General features: G+C 31.2%; 1 protein-coding gene across 1 annotated transcript; it reads left to right on the forward strand.

Moving 5' to 3' along the window:
* Nucleotides 1–1,847: 1,847 nt before the first annotated feature.
* LOC112055330 (protein obstructor-E) lies at nt 1,848–16,241 on the forward strand. Its single transcript, XM_024095393.2, has 5 exons — nt 1,848–1,952; nt 12,250–12,308; nt 13,375–13,537; nt 14,409–14,603; nt 15,899–16,241. Exons 1-5 carry the CDS (start codon nt 1,907–1,909, stop codon nt 16,117–16,119), a joined length of 684 nt encoding a protein of 227 aa, XP_023951161.2. The 5' UTR covers nt 1,848–1,906; the 3' UTR covers nt 16,120–16,241.
* Nucleotides 16,242–16,489: the final 248 nt, after the last annotated feature.

The following is a 16,489-nucleotide window of genomic DNA, read 5'->3' on the forward strand; positions in this document are numbered from 1 at the left end:
ACACGCTTTTAGCACGCACTAAAAATTACAAATATTGAATCTAAGTCACGTGACAATTTTTTTCGTATTTCTGACAGCAAACCCTTTCATTTGATATCCATATCATGGGGGTGGATTTTTAACAGCTAGTCCGCCATCTTGGGGAGGCCGCCATATTAGATTTGTAGTGACGTTTCTTAGCTAGTCATGTATTGTCATCAGAACTCAGAGCGTGTGCAAAATTTCATCCGACACGAAGACCAGGAAGTGGGTCAAATTAAGATTCCAAGATTTGTCTTTCCTACATAGTTAAAGTGATTGGGGAGGCCGCCATATTGGATTTGTAACGTTTCTAAGCTAGTCATGTATTGTCATCAGAACTCATAGCGTGTGCAAAATTTCCATATCTAATGTTTTCTGCTGTCATTGTTGGCATTTCAAATAAATAAATAAAAATTTCTTACATACATAGTAACACCTGAAGCTATAAAGCGTGTAAAAAATAGTAATTAGATTTATTTAGACGTCATTTTTTTTTGTTGATTTATCTTTTTTAATTTTAAAAGTTCTTTCGCCATAAGAAAACTACTAAATATACACAGTTGAAACTGCAGGGCATCTGATAGTTTGGTATATACGTCTTAAGCCGCCAGATCAGACCTAAGCCGATTTAAAAATTTCTTAGCAGTAAGAAAAGATCATTGATGTCCTGGGTGCCATGTGGCACGTCAATTCTCTTTCTACAAACGCTAACGCCTCGAAAACTAAAAAATGTATGGGAATGACGTTTGCTATCGACAGATCACGTGATCAAGTTATCGTTCAGATCTGTCATTCCCATACATTTTGTTAGTTTCGAAAGTGAAACGTTTGTAGAAACGTAATCTACGTACCACATGGCTACAGGCCCAGGACTTCGAGTCCTGGTCATCGTGATTCGAAGTCACACAGATAGGTATAATGATTAAGTAGTACGCATTATGACAGCATGCCCCTTCTAGTGAGTGTGGGTCGGTGTGATATTGTCACACAAAGCACGCCGCGAAGTGTATACCCGTTTTCGTAATCGGCAACTTAAACTGCGATGTCTTATTCATAGTACGATCCTGATGTTTCTTACTTTAAGTCCATTCTAAATTTTTTACAAAAGATAATTTTTAAATATAAAAAATGTTATCGTTCCTCTCCAATTAGTTCGAAAATACTGTCATAGATACGACAAATAGTCCAGCGGGCGGGCATCGAACTTGGATGTTTTTCAGGGGTCCTGGAGAGCATATTGAAGCTTCAACATTCTTAATAAGCCAAATTAAAATTCAACAAGAGATTTCAAGTTATTTTAGTTGAGAAAATATTTTACATTTAGAAATAACTTATTTCTAAGGAGACTTATCAGTCATAAATACGACTACATGGATTGTTTTTTTCTCTAATATATACATAATTATTAATTTCAGCTAAATTTTTTTTTTACAGATAGATTTCCAAGTGTTTAGTTTAATTTTACTTTTCCACCAAGGCTACATAATTCTGTTACAATTAAATTATTTTACTGTAACGATCAACAGTTTCAATTTTATTATTTTTTTTCTCTTTATAATAAGTCTCACTGCATTCTTTTATTATTTATCGTCTCTATTTTTCTCTAACCAATAACGTAGTATTAATTTTTTTCTATTGAATTTTAAAATAACAAACCTCCTAATTTCGCAAAGACTAAATTCTACCATTTACGTGGAACTTAAAAATGAATTTTAACCTAACTTTAGATTTTTTAAATGATTTTACCGCCGTCAGACTTTTTTGGTATCAAACCGAAAACCTCTGCCACTCTACACATACCGCGTCGACGGTGGTAGCAGCGGCAATCGTACCACGCGCCAGTGCTGCCGGCTCCAGTACCACGCGCGGACGTTACACAGACACAATGACCACCAGTGCATTCACGATCCTAGCCCTCTGCGTTGCCTATGGTAAGAATAAAAAAGACACACATATATAAACTATCCTCTTTTCTTTCTCTTCTCTGTTCGAATTTTTATATTTTTTTTCCTAATCCGTTATTCTTTTTTTTTTGTAATTAGCAAAGGTCAGATAGTCGCTCTATTTAATACAAAAGCTATTCATCCTGTGCGAAAACAACGTTGAAGTTATGTGACCCTGACATATTAATTAAATAATTAAGTGGCAATTATAAAATCATTTGTTATAAAAACGTTTCTTTTTACCTTTATAGATTTTATTCCTATTGTACCTGCATACTATTTAGACTATATCTATTACTATCACTGTATCTCTATGCATTTACATTAATTTTAATATTTAAAATCATACTTGACAATTAAACAACATAACTGCATTCTTCTTTTTTCATCTCTAAGATGCTATTTACTCAACTTCAATATAATTTATATTTCATTTATTTCATAGTTTCATCATTAACAATATGTGAACCTCGCTGAAGTTAAAAGTCTTTCAAGAAATCAACATTTTTTCCCATTAGAAATATAGGTTACCTTACTAATTACTTGGACGACCTTTAGCATATAATTTTTGGTAAAGATTAGATCACCTATTAATTTATTTCGAGGCTACGTAGCATTTTGTTCTTATTGCCGCATAACGTCAGAATATCTTACTTAAACAACTAGTATTTAATCGGTTTTATATAACATTTTTAAACTTGTATTACAAGATCAAAAACTGGATGGTAGCATATTAAACGACATTTAACATACGCTATTACGCATTTTATTTTTTAATATTACCATTCGATCGATTTTTTATTGGACACGATTATATTACATTCGTGTAAACAATTATTTTGACAAGTGTTTCCGGCAAAATTGAAAAGTTTTTTATAAGGTTAAAAAGATTGAGAACACGAACGTATAAGTAATATTCAATAATAATATATTATTGAATATAACGTTATATAATAAATATACGATTAACTTTACATACCCTGTAAAGTTAAACGTATATTTATTATATATATCCTATACTTACAATAAATTACTAGCAGACGCCCGCGACTTCGTCCGCCTATAGATCTCCTTAATCCGGCTCTCTCTTCTACTATCTATAAACTACCTCCCTGCCAAATTTCATCTTTGTACGTCAAGCGGTTTTTGAAATTTCGTGATGCATGCATTCGCATTTATATATTAAAATGTATGTACTATTTTATAAAATACTTTTACATTTACTTACAGAAACTTTGTAAATTTCTGCTTTATCATTCTAAATTAGTCTACAGTTTTGTTTTACTTACTTCGAAAAGGGGTGGTAGAGCTTATTTTCCCATGACAAAAATTAATTATAAATAAAAAACACATATCATTACATAACGTTTACTAAAGTTTACTATTGTTATTTATGACTAGCTGATGCCGCGCAGTTTCACCCGCGTGGTTTCCGTTCTCGTAGAAATACGAGGATAATATTTTTCCTTTCTCGATAAATGGGATATCTAATACTTACAACACAAACTCTTCAGCTTTATAATATTAGTATAGATTGTAATAAGCCATTTGTTTTTCAAATATCAAAATAAATACAATAAATTGTAATCTACGAATTCTGTTATAAAAGTTTAGGAAATACTGTTTTAATTTAATCGAACAAATGGTGTTACAAACACTGGAATTATCCTTCATAGTCGGTTGCTCAAGATTGGAAAGGGTTTTGGAATACTTAATAATGAAGTGGTACGCCGGTGCTATAAACGGTTCGCATAGGTTGCTATAATTTTAAAAGCCACGCCTGAATATAACTTAAAATGCTTGTATATATTTTCATGTAAAATAAAATATCAAAAACCGTTTTCCATTTGTTCCTACGAGTTTAAGTACGAGATTTACGTTACTTTTATATAAGAGAAAATCAATCTTGAAATTTGATTGTTTTCTACAAATAATTTTATCCTATTACAATTTTAATCAATGGAAATATAGTTGTTATTATTAGTAACAAATTACGCACTACAAACTACTTAAAACTAATCGCTTCCTTCGATTTCTACGACAATTACTTTAAGAACGAAACATATTTCTCATTGCCTAAAATAAACAGCGCAAGTTTTCACGATACAATATACTTATTAACATTTTTCTGCAAAGTAAATCTTTGAAAATCGCTTATACTTAATTTTTACTTTTATAATTAATATCCCTCATGTCTATCTGTCTGTCACAGTATATTTTAATTTAAGTATTAACATATTATACTACCATTTCTACTACTAAGTACATTTACTGCTTCTATTTCTACTCTTAATGTTATTATCAATATCACCAACTGATAAAAAAATGCAGCTGTATATACCTATATATCATTGTGAAAAAGTCTAGGCCCTGCCTTCTGGGCTTAATTTTATTGAAATATAAAGCAAATTCATTGAAATCCGCTTTTAATTTGATACTAATTAACAGAGGCTTAGAATTTATTTTAGGACTTATGCAATTATTATATTTTTAACATATACCAACATACTATTTCGACTTAATAAATCAGTGCTAATTAATCCTTCGTATTGCCCAACCGATTGGAAAGGGGCCGGAATTGTTCACACTCAAGGCCCTCACCTGTCCAAGTCGCCGACCCGCTAAAAATCATATTTGGAACTAAAGTTATGATATTATTAATAATAATGACACAATAGTTATAAATTTAAATTTAAATCTACAATCGATTTAGCAATATTTCTAAAACAATAACAAGGAATTAGAACATTCCTATTATTCATATTTAAATCACATCGATCGGAATGTTTTTAATACCTGCTAATTTATATTACAGGTAAATAGCTTAGTATCTATGTAGTTTTGTTGACTGCCTCGTTTGTCCGTGGTTAGCCCTTAGAGCTTTGTATCATAAGATTCTGGGCGAATCCTGGCCATGGTAGAGAGTCGGTAAAGTAAGCTGATAATTATGATGATAAAGTGTAGAGCCATGCAGCAAAAGGTCAAAATGTTGACATCTTTGATCTTTAGTAGAAAGTACTATCTCACTTCTGATATCTATTTTCTGTACATTGGCTTATCTAATATTTATGATAAATATGTTATCTTCCGCTACAAATCTCGCCTAAAATTACTACTAAATTTTGTCCTGTAAACAAGAAATAAGCTGTGCTCATTCAATTATGAGTTCATTGTTTTCTTTGACATAAATCACTTACCAAAAAAGATAGTTGTAGAATAGGGTTTCATAAATAACTTGACTTTGCAAACCGAGTCAGACAAATAATATATCTATTGACAATCCCGTCACGTTTATGATTGATTTGTGACTAATATTTTGACTATTTTAGTTGGTAAACTCAAACACTAGTAATCTAGATGTGTTAAACATGAACTTTATAATTTCTTTCTTACAACGCTACATAGATTGTGTGATTAGTTATTGACAATATTTATAATAAAAAATTATAATATGTGTAATAAATACAATCAACTAAGAAAACAAAATATTAAGGCACGTATTATATAAAGTTTTTGATTATCTTCAAATCAAAGAGGATCAAATTAAATATGTAACAGGTGAATTTATGAATATGAATAAATTAATTAGCAGTTATTTATAAAACCCAGATTTAGGTATACGTATAAATTTGACTTTCAAACTTTTAATTATTGAACCTGTATCATAATGTAGGTCGCGGTTACGTTAAAAGGTAATTTATTTAAATATCAAAACTTTCACAAATGTTAAAGTTTATAGGGCCAAGTTTATCAAAATTAGCCAAATACCGTTTTTGGCTAATTTTGATAAACATATTAATGGGTATTTCATAATTTATCATATTTATAATTCTTAATATGTCATGTCATTTGAACATAAGCTATTGTGAATAAACATCTTAATAGCTAATAAATTATTATCAGCAATCAAAGATTACAACGTTCGAAGCATAGCGTGGAAACTACACCCATTGTATATTGTCCATAGAAAAGAGTTCAACGCGCGCTTATTTTCAGTTTAATTGTATCATTAACTGCATTCTTAAATTACTATACTAATCGCTAAAGTTGTTTGTGATATGTATACAAGTATTTTCTTACAAATTTGTTTGTAATTGATACCAAATTTTGGGTATGGGTATGATGTAATCGATACCAAATTCAGTGGTTGCGATCTAAACCATCAAACTATGAAATAAAATATAATTTACATTGAATTTCACTTAGACGACTATTTCGAGTTTCATCAGAGATCAGAGTTTCCGAACAATCGCCCACAACCCAACAGCCTTCGCAATTTCCTGAAGAGCATAATAATCAAATGCATCTCGGTCGTTATAGCATCTTTCTTTCTAAATACATAAACAAAGCTTTCTCCGTACGATTCGTCTAGAATATACAATATTGTTTACTTCCCATTGTGCCGGGTTGAATCATTACAAATTACGTGATTTACCTTCCCATTTGCATTATGTTTACCATATTGTATAACCTTCGTAATACACTTGACACTTCCACATCAAATCAATTATTTATTTGTAATTGGTTTGATTAATCATTAACTATGAATTTGTAACCACATCTTCTTTTAACGATAAACATTTTTTATAATAATTATTATTGTTAACTCGTGTCTTGCGTATGAGATTATAATAATAGCTATCATCTTGTTAATTAAAAAACTATAAATTATTTGCATAAGATTAGTATTTAAAATAGATATTAGTCGAAAATTGAAACTGGTTTCATCTGGATCTGGATCTTCATCCGGAAAATATTGATTTTATATAACATATCAAATTTCAAGTATACCCAGTTTATAAGCACTTTTGAAACATAACGTTTGACTATTTGTAGAGACTGTACCACCGGTTTGGAAGGCAGATGCTGTTGAGAAGAGCTTTAGCTCAGTAGTTTAAATTAAATTATACAAAGATTCTAAATTCTACAATGTATTTTTTATAAAATACATTATGGCTTAGTTCCTGTCATTTTGAATTTAAGATTAATAGTGGCTAGCTGTAATGTACGTGTAGCTAATATAGAATAAGAGTTAGAACTGTAATCTGAAAATCCGGATATTTCAATAAACATTCACCCCTGTTTAGAAAAATAATTTTTAATATTTTTTTATACGTACAACTAAATTAAATCTAATCTAGAATAATAGAAGTTTCCGCGGCATCACCGATTCGCCGCATTACATAAGCTAACGAGATGCGGACAGGTTTCTCAGCGTCTTCCGCGCTTGTGCAACCGAATATCTTTGTTCGGCTCGTGAGCCTTATGTGTCAAACGTCCGACGTTAAACAAGTTCAAATATTTGTACTTGTACTAGCGAAAGTTGTTACTTCATTTTTTTCACTTTTCCAACAGTATACGTTAACTATGTTACTTCATCATTCTAACCCGGGTTGAAATGTCACTAAAAAACCACCAAATTAAAAAAAAACCCTATCAGTCCTATAAAAATTAAAAAAAAACCTGCAATTTGCAATGCAAAAATTTTCCTACAATTATTACAAGAAGTAAAAAGGCTTTGTTCTTGATAATATCAAGGTGTTTTCTTTACTTCATTAGTTACATTCTACTATTTACACATCTTCAGTTACACTATTAGGTTAAAATATGTGTTTTTTTATAAAAGGCTGATATTTATTTTAAAGAACTTTGAATAAAATAACCTTTTTACATTGAAGGCTCCATCTAAAGTTACTTACAAAAAGTGTGTCGATTCAAGCAACGACACTTGACAGAATGGACTAATAATAAATACTTATTAGTATTTTTATTAAAAAACCTTGAAGAAAAAAAATGTTTTGGTTGACATACTTTCATGATTTTTTAGTTATTAATAACAGAAACATACATGAAAAGTGACAACTTCGTTATGTTCTAATTGTTAAAATTTAAATATACATAAACAAGTAATTTTATCTTTATTAACGTTACCAAATTTTTACAGTAGAATGTTTGCAAAATTCAAAATTCTTTTATTTCAAGTAGGCTCAGTTTACAAGCACTTTTGATACGTCAGTTGACTATTTGTAAAGATTCTACCACCGGTTCGGAAGGTTGGTTCTGCTGAGAAGAAACCGGCAAGTCTTTTGCTCTTCAGTAGCTTTAGGTACATAGAGTTATCTCCACAACACAAAGTCCAGTTTCAACTACTGTATAGTTAATTTACATGGACGAATAAATTAATAATAGTTAAATTATTTTATAATTTATTATAATTATTCTAAATTGAATTTTAGCATGCATTTAAATAGTTTTCGGTAATTTTAAAACGGAAACATGAACGTTAAACAAGTGTCGAAATCCTGCAACTGGATTAGCAATTTCTTGAATCGGTTGAGAAACAGTCCTTTCAATATAATAAGTTCGTTGATACTTGTTTGGATTGCGGATAACTGGTCCTATATTTCAAAATTAAAAGCTTAAAACTTTTGTTGTCAAAGATATTTAAATAATTTAGCTTATAGACTTTATTCCTTTTGTTCATATTCAAAAATGACAACCAATTTGATTAAAATTATATTTGAATACTTGACTACTTCAATATTAATTTCCCTATTTACAAACCCCTTGGACTGCGCATCACTTAAAATTTCCGTTGTTGTACAAAATCATATCGACGTTTACAAATTTTCTATGTAGATTTTTCTATTTATATTCCTGAACTAGTATTAGAGCTAAAATGAACAAAAGTAGAAAGATGTTAATATCAGTTTTTGACCTTAAGCTACATTTATTTATATAAAAAAATCGCATCATGGTGCTTACAGCAGCTCGACCAACTTTAATTAAATTATGTTTTTGGTCGTAAATACTTAAACGATACACAAATCACTAGGTACTTAGCCCCGAAAAAAACTCGTACACATCCCAATATTTTATATGACAAGATATGAGCGAGAACTTGGTACATTTATGTAAGTAGAACAACGTTTGCCCATAGAAATGCAACGTTGAAAGACAAATTATCTGTAAAAAGATTTTGATACTACAAGTATATAGGCAGATAATAATTACATAAAAACTGATATAAAAGTATCTAACGTGTAATCTGACAACGCTATCGGTCGGTCAGTTGCGTACCAAGGCTGACCAGCGGCTGCTACTACTTTCGCTCGCTCTACATGTACTAGTATGGAGCGCTAAGAACACGCTTTGTTGCCGCTTTATTTAGGTTCATATTTTTTGTCTCGACTTCGATATATAAATACAATATACAACGTTCAATGACAAATCGTTGTAAGATTTTCAAGATGAATAGAATAGCATAATAAAAAAAATATATATTATGTAAAAAGTTATGTTTGAATAGCGTAAACACTCGGTAAAGGTTTAGGACTTTAATCCCCACTGGTTGGACTTTTATTAAATCCACTCCTATAGCAAGCTATTCTCTCAATTAGACAGGAGTTGAAATATTATATTATAGAATACTTGTTTAAAATATATGTTTTTTTTTTATAAAAAAGTGTAAATACGATTGTCTTTTTTTATAGTAACCGATTTTATATTCGTGTTGATTCACATTATTTTATTAAATTTTGATGTTGATACAGTGCATAATTTTCTCATATCAACGAAATGAATAACATAAATGTATTTTTATGTTATTGCTTTCGTCGTTTTAATAATATAAATATTAGCGACATTTTATCGTCCCATTTACGAGTAATTGTGGTTGACTGACAGATCGAGACATAACTTTTTATTAAGTATTGCAAGGTCACGGAAATAGTTTATAGTAACAATGTCATAACATTTTGTTCATTTTATTTGTAATTTCATTGCAAAAGTTGTAAAGTAACTTTTTGAAATGTTATATAGTTGAATATCAAATTTTACTGTTAATGATGAAATTACGACAATATATAATTTGTTTATTCGTGTAAACAATTTCATTGCAAAATAACAATAAATATAATAAATGGCGTTATAAATATTTTAGTTCAAGTCAAGTCAAAAAGTGATGATATAGTCAGGGTTGCAGGTAAAACATGGCAACGAACAGCCAGAGACAGAATATAATGGCTACAGTTGGAGGAGGCTTTAACTGCTATATGCAGTCCTTACAAAAAAGAATAATAAAATAAAAAATTAACATTACAAATATAATGTAAAAAATTAGATAATATCAACTAACCCACTAACAATCTATAAAACTTGTAAACCTTAATATTATTATTAAGGTTTACAAGTTTTTTTAAAAAAATGTCTGTAATTGTAAGGAAATAAATCTATTTTTATTTTTATTTATTTTTTCAAGTCAAAAAGAAAAGACAACTTATTCATAAAGCTTTAAACAAAATTGCAAAAAAGGCAGCGTCTTCTATTAGTTCCATTAAAATACAGTCGGTTACATAATAGTTAAACTGTATCTGTCAGAATAAGAAGAAAAGTAAAAGTGCACGATGCGTGGCCGATATACACGTTTTCGTGACGACGGCTTTACGTTCAAGAGAACGAACACGAACACTGTAGGTACTGTTAATTGGAAAAGTGATACAATATTTTTTCATTTAATTTTGAAATACCTACATTATTGTTCATCATTCTTTCAAAGATTAATATATTTTATATTAACCGTAGGTAATATTTAAAGTTCAAAGTATATCTAATAATAATTGGGTGACGGATAATTTCAATAAATAGCATACATCAATGCACACAGTTCTTCTTTTGATAATTTTATTCATTAGATTTAATTTCTATAGACACAAATGATTTGCTACAATAAATAAATCAATCAATCAATCATTTATTTTAATAATAATAATGTTCAATGAAACGTACATGGGTTGGACATGGTATTTATCATTTAAATATTTTTCTTTTCCATATCTTTACTTTATTATTTGACATATACATTGTCCAATAAAAAACATATAATTTTAAATTACCTTCACTGGGTCAGATTAAAATAAGAAGTGATGTAAAAGAAACAATATTTTGTGCATACATAGCTACGACAACAATTTTTTTTACAATGCTGATTACTTTTATAGAGGACTATACTTACGTAAATACAGCAAACAGAAGTCTTTGACTCTAATTAACGATGAGATTTAGATCAAGTAACGAGATCAATATACTTAGATCTTTGATCTTAATGAGCTACACATATTTAATTAATATTACACATAAACATTTACATTTTTAAGATTCAAGTTTTCTTCCTTGTACCATTATTTTAGAAGGACTAATGATCCTAGAAATCCAATTTTGTAAGATTTTTCGAAATCTGTACTATTTATTAACGAATGGATTCCCGCGAATTCGTCCATGTGGAAACTCTGAATTTTTTTTATTAAAGTAATTTAAAGTTGCATTAAAATCCATTGTACAGTCTAATAGATTAAGCGTACAAATGCGGGAAGTGATTTTGTAATGTAAACTTATACACCCTATTAAATTAGTCTAAAACACCCTATATTTACAAGTATATCTTTGTATAGGTTGTGCAATACTAAGATAGCTTCATTTTTATAACCTTTACTAACATCTGCTTTAAAAATATCATAAGGTCGTTACGTTATAAGCTTGTTCACGACATAAATTAATTGTTACACTAAAGAACGAGCATTGTAGAGTTGACTAAACTTAATTTAAACTAATAGCCAATTACATTACAATACCCGACCCACGGAAAAAGAAATCAAGCAAACTAATTGACTAATGAAACAATTAATGGCCGCGTTCGACCTCACATCAGCGTTGCCTAATCGTGATGCTTAGCACGAACGTGTTACTAGATGTTACAGGTACTAAAACCTGATATACTAATTAATGTAACAAGTTAAAAAATTTAAAGTTTTGAAAAGCTCTTGAAGGTCATAAAATTAACCAAAATAACGACTTTTTTGCCAGAAATTTCCATCAAAACAGAAACCTTTATTGTATATTGTGGTATTACAGAATGTGAGCTGGATCAAAGATTAATATTAATTATTTAGTTACTGGCTTTCAAATGAAAAGTTCTCCATCGAAATCAGTGCATCTGTTTGAGAGTACGATGCCACACTAATGCGAACGAATAGACCGATTTTAATGAAACCTTCCCTGGACGATAGAGGAGGTTATGGAGCTACTTTTTATTCCGGAATATCCATGGATCCCGCGGGATTTGGGAAAAACTGATTTTCACGCGTACGAGTCCGCTAGTTAAAGTACAAATTGGAAATCAAGGTGATTTTCAGAAATATAGACTTCGTGAATTATATTTCACGTAACTTTATATTTAGTTTACTTTAATATGAATAAAAAATCTACAATTATCTTTCCTTAATTTCAGCGCATGCAGGAATTCTTCTACAAAATGCACCAGCTTGTCCCGAGCAATACGGAGTTCAAGTAAGTGGAACTAAAAAGCAATAATTTATTAAAATAATATAATTCGAATAATTATTTTGACACATGAAATTCGCATTTTATTTATTCGTACTCAACATCAAATATACACCTAACTTACTCGTATCACCTACTCGTACCAATTATTACTCTCAACACGCGGTTTACTTAGACCTCTACAGTGTACAACTATGTAACTGTGGGCCTAGTGGGAGTTTTCAATATTTTCATACTGTCACTAACGCGTTGACGTAAACGCAAATTTATGTGGAATTGAAATAGTTATGCAGTAGTGCCACTAGATGGCGCTGTTTAAATTCCTTAGAAATTCGCGTTTACGTTAACGTGATAGTAACAGTATCAAACTGCCACTAGGCCCTCTGTTCTAAATTATAATGTAATGTAAATTTCATTAAATAGTGGCCAAATTGAAATACAAAACGAAAATAGTCTTTTACAAACTAATTTATTACAAATAAAAACTCTTACAAACCACATGTTTTGGCATCAAGTAAATGTACTTAAATGAATTACATGCTTGTAACAAATTATAACATTATCGGTTCACATGTTATATGTGACGCAAATGCCAAATAGCTTGCATTAGGCAAGCAGAAATACTTGTACTGTCTACAGAATATAAATTTGTACCACTAACAATAATCTATACCTGTGAAAGATTTACAATTTTTATACTTGCACCACCCATTTATTAAGCCCTTTGTCATCCTGCTTTCGAATTAGCAAGTACAGTGAGACCAACGTACAGAAAAATATTTTTATAGATAAAGAAGATAAATAAATAATTCCTTTGATATTTTAGAACTTAAACTCACGATAGTTTAAGTTATTATTATGTTATTCATATTAATAGACTAGTTTCGAACCCAACAATGTGACTACCAACGCGGCACGATCCAAACTCAGTTTGAATACTGTCGAAACGAACCAGCTCATGACTAAGAACCCCGTATGGGTTCAAAACTAGTCGGGCATACTCTGACGTTGTATAACGTGAGTTTTAGCCGTGTTTCATAATCAATTAATAATTCCTTTGGTATTATTACAGGCATACGCGCACCCAGAGCTCTGCGACCAGTTCTTCCTCTGCACAAACGGCACGCTCACCGTAGAGACGTGTGAGAATGGACTGCTGTTCGATGGCAAAGGTGCTGTACACAACCACTGCAACTACCACTGGGCTGTCGACTGTGGAGAGAGGAAGGCTGACTGTAAGTACATATTTATACGAGTACTCATAGATTGTATGCGATTTACCGTTCCGATACGATGTCGTGTAGAAACAGAAAGGGGTGTGGATTTTCATCCTCCTCCTAACATCTCAAACCTCCTTCTATCTTAGATTGCATCATCATATAACATCAAGAGAGATTGTAGTCAAGGGCTAACTCGTAAAGAATAAAAAAAAATTAGTCATCATTATCATGATTCTAAGCCTCATTTATGGCTAACTACAGGGTTATGCTACAATTCGGGTTTGCGGACTTTGGGTGATAATAAACCCATTAACGACCTGCTATCTGTTTATATATGATGATATGACCTGGACAGAAGGCTCAACGTGCTCTCCCAGACACGAGAGTGTAAAACCACCAACTTTTATTGAATTTTAACTGAAAATTTCTCAGAATAAAAACTCTGTAACTAAGTAAGTAGGTACAGATTCTAATATTACTTGGCATTATGAAAATATTAAGATTCTACAATCGTGAAAAAAAACTTACGGTCTGATTTAATGCTTAAAGAATAACCAAAATTAAATACATAACTTGCCCTTTTATTTTCACCCTATTTTAATAGTCCACTAAAAGGCCAGGCCTATAGTGATGCACTTATCTTTATTAGCAAAATATTTTAACCATGACCCTTTCCCTAAATCTTTCAAGGTGCTAAAATTATCCCCTGCCATTGGTCGCTTCCACTGACAAGTTGAGACTACTGAACCGCGGGAGCATTCTATTTGGAAGACCCTACAAAAGACTTATAATTAACAGTGAACATCCTTTGTCTTATATGACGATGGTGACCTTGACATTGTAATGTATAAATCAGTCAATAGAAACCTTGCTCAAATATTTACAGTGACCCCATACTCGTCACCCGGCTGTGAATACCAGTTCGGAATCTACCCAGACAGCGCGGAATGTTCCACCAGCTACATTAAGTGCGCCTTCGGAGTACCCCACCAAGAGCCTTGCACGCCCGGACTCGTGTACGACGAACGTACCCACGGATGCAACTGGCCCGACCTTCTCCAGCCGTTCTGTAACCCTGAAGGTAATTTATAACCACAAAATATTCTTTGCTAAAATTTTGGAACTAGAACACTTTCCAGTCGGGTTTGGTTGCTGGAGTAATTACAGGAACATAAGGTTTTACAGCTGTAAGTTCTACATCTATAGTATCTATATCTATACTAATATTATACATGCGAAAATAAGTCTGTCTGTCTGTCTGTTACTTTTACTCGGGCCAAACGGCTGAACCGATCAAGATGAATTTTTATATAATGGTCATATTCCATTCCTCGACCTCGGAGCAAAACATAGGGTACTTTTTGACCCTAAAATAAAAATAGAATATGATGAAATAGGGGTTGAAAGCTTGTAAGGTTCTTCATTTTTAGAGTTACAGTTTAAAAAATTTGTACATAAATCATAAAAAATACGAAATATAATGTGATACAAGAATTTTTCCTAACCCGAAAGCTTAACATTAAATAACTTAGTAACCAAACAAGACCAGACGTGGCTAAACTTATACATTAATTCATATATCATATACAATCTTAAAAATAACATTTAAGACTAGTCAAAACAAAATAAAATTACGCAAGAGGTTTTGTAATAAATTGTTCTAAAAACGTCAATTTTATATTTATTGGTTTAGGAGTATAAGTATATCATTTTATAAACCCTTTGAAATAAAATAAAATAAACGGGTATATTACATATGTGGGATTTTAAATCTTAACAAATTGCACCTTTTTCCTGTAACTGTCACATTCGATAGTTATGTCCTTGCTCAATACATACCTACCTACTAGTTTCGCCTTCAATTACATCCGTGTAGTGTAGAAGTTATAGTTTAATTTCTCTATTTCGTGTATTTTGTAGTTTGAAAATATTTTAACTAGCTGACGCCTCGCGGTGTCACCTGTATAGTTCCCGTTCTCGTGAGAATACAGGGATAAAATATAGACGGACTCATAACTAACGTGGCTTTCTAGTAGTAAAAGTATTTATAATCAGTGGATTAAATCTAGAGATTATCTTTATAATAGTAGTATAGATGAAACTCCGTGTCCGACCTCATCGTAAAAAGTACTGGTACCAACATCAAGTTTTTATGGCCAAGCAGCATAGTTATCTAAAGGATATGGTTGTGTGCCTAAGGGTACGTACGGGGGGATAAGTACAGTCACATAACTCAGATTGACGGGTTATAGGCAGATGTATTTGTCAAGAGTGTCATACAAAATGATGATATTAGGTCAGGTGGACTATATATTTGGGTTTAACTATAAGTAATTAAAAATAAAGTATATATTAATTTCATTTGTCTCATTTCAGCTGTCGTTGGCTTCAAATGCCCAACAAAGGTGCCAGCGAACACTCAGTCTGCCAAGTTCTGGCCATTCCCCCGCTTCCCTGTCCCCGGTGACTGCTACAGACTGATCACATGCGTTGAAGGCAACCCTCGTCTGATCACCTGCGGAGAAGGCAAGGTCTTCGACGACCAAAACCTCACATGCGAAGACCCGGAACTGGTTCCACACTGTGCCCATGCGTAATTGTAACAAATAAAATTATTATTAAACGAAAACGAACATTGCAACCTAAATTTTCAAATTATTAAAACAATTTGTTTAATAAATTTAACCTTGGAATTCTCAATATATTGAACTTTTAAACAGGAGTGTTTTTGATCCAATCTTTTGAAAATGTATAAAACAAACCAAAACCACCAAAAGGTTGAGATTTTTTTTATTCAAAATTGTTAAATTCGATAAGTATAATTAATATATTTCAGCATTAAGCTTTAGAAAGACTACTTACAACTACAATAATTTAAGAACTTTACACGCAATTTAAAATTAATTTTATTTTTACCTTTCAAACTGTAATACATAATAATTATATATGAGTATTTATACATATGAT

Source organism: Bicyclus anynana, chromosome 4, assembly GCF_947172395.1.
Source record: "Bicyclus anynana chromosome 4, ilBicAnyn1.1, whole genome shotgun sequence".
NCBI classification, from domain to species: domain Eukaryota; kingdom Metazoa; phylum Arthropoda; class Insecta; order Lepidoptera; family Nymphalidae; genus Bicyclus; species Bicyclus anynana.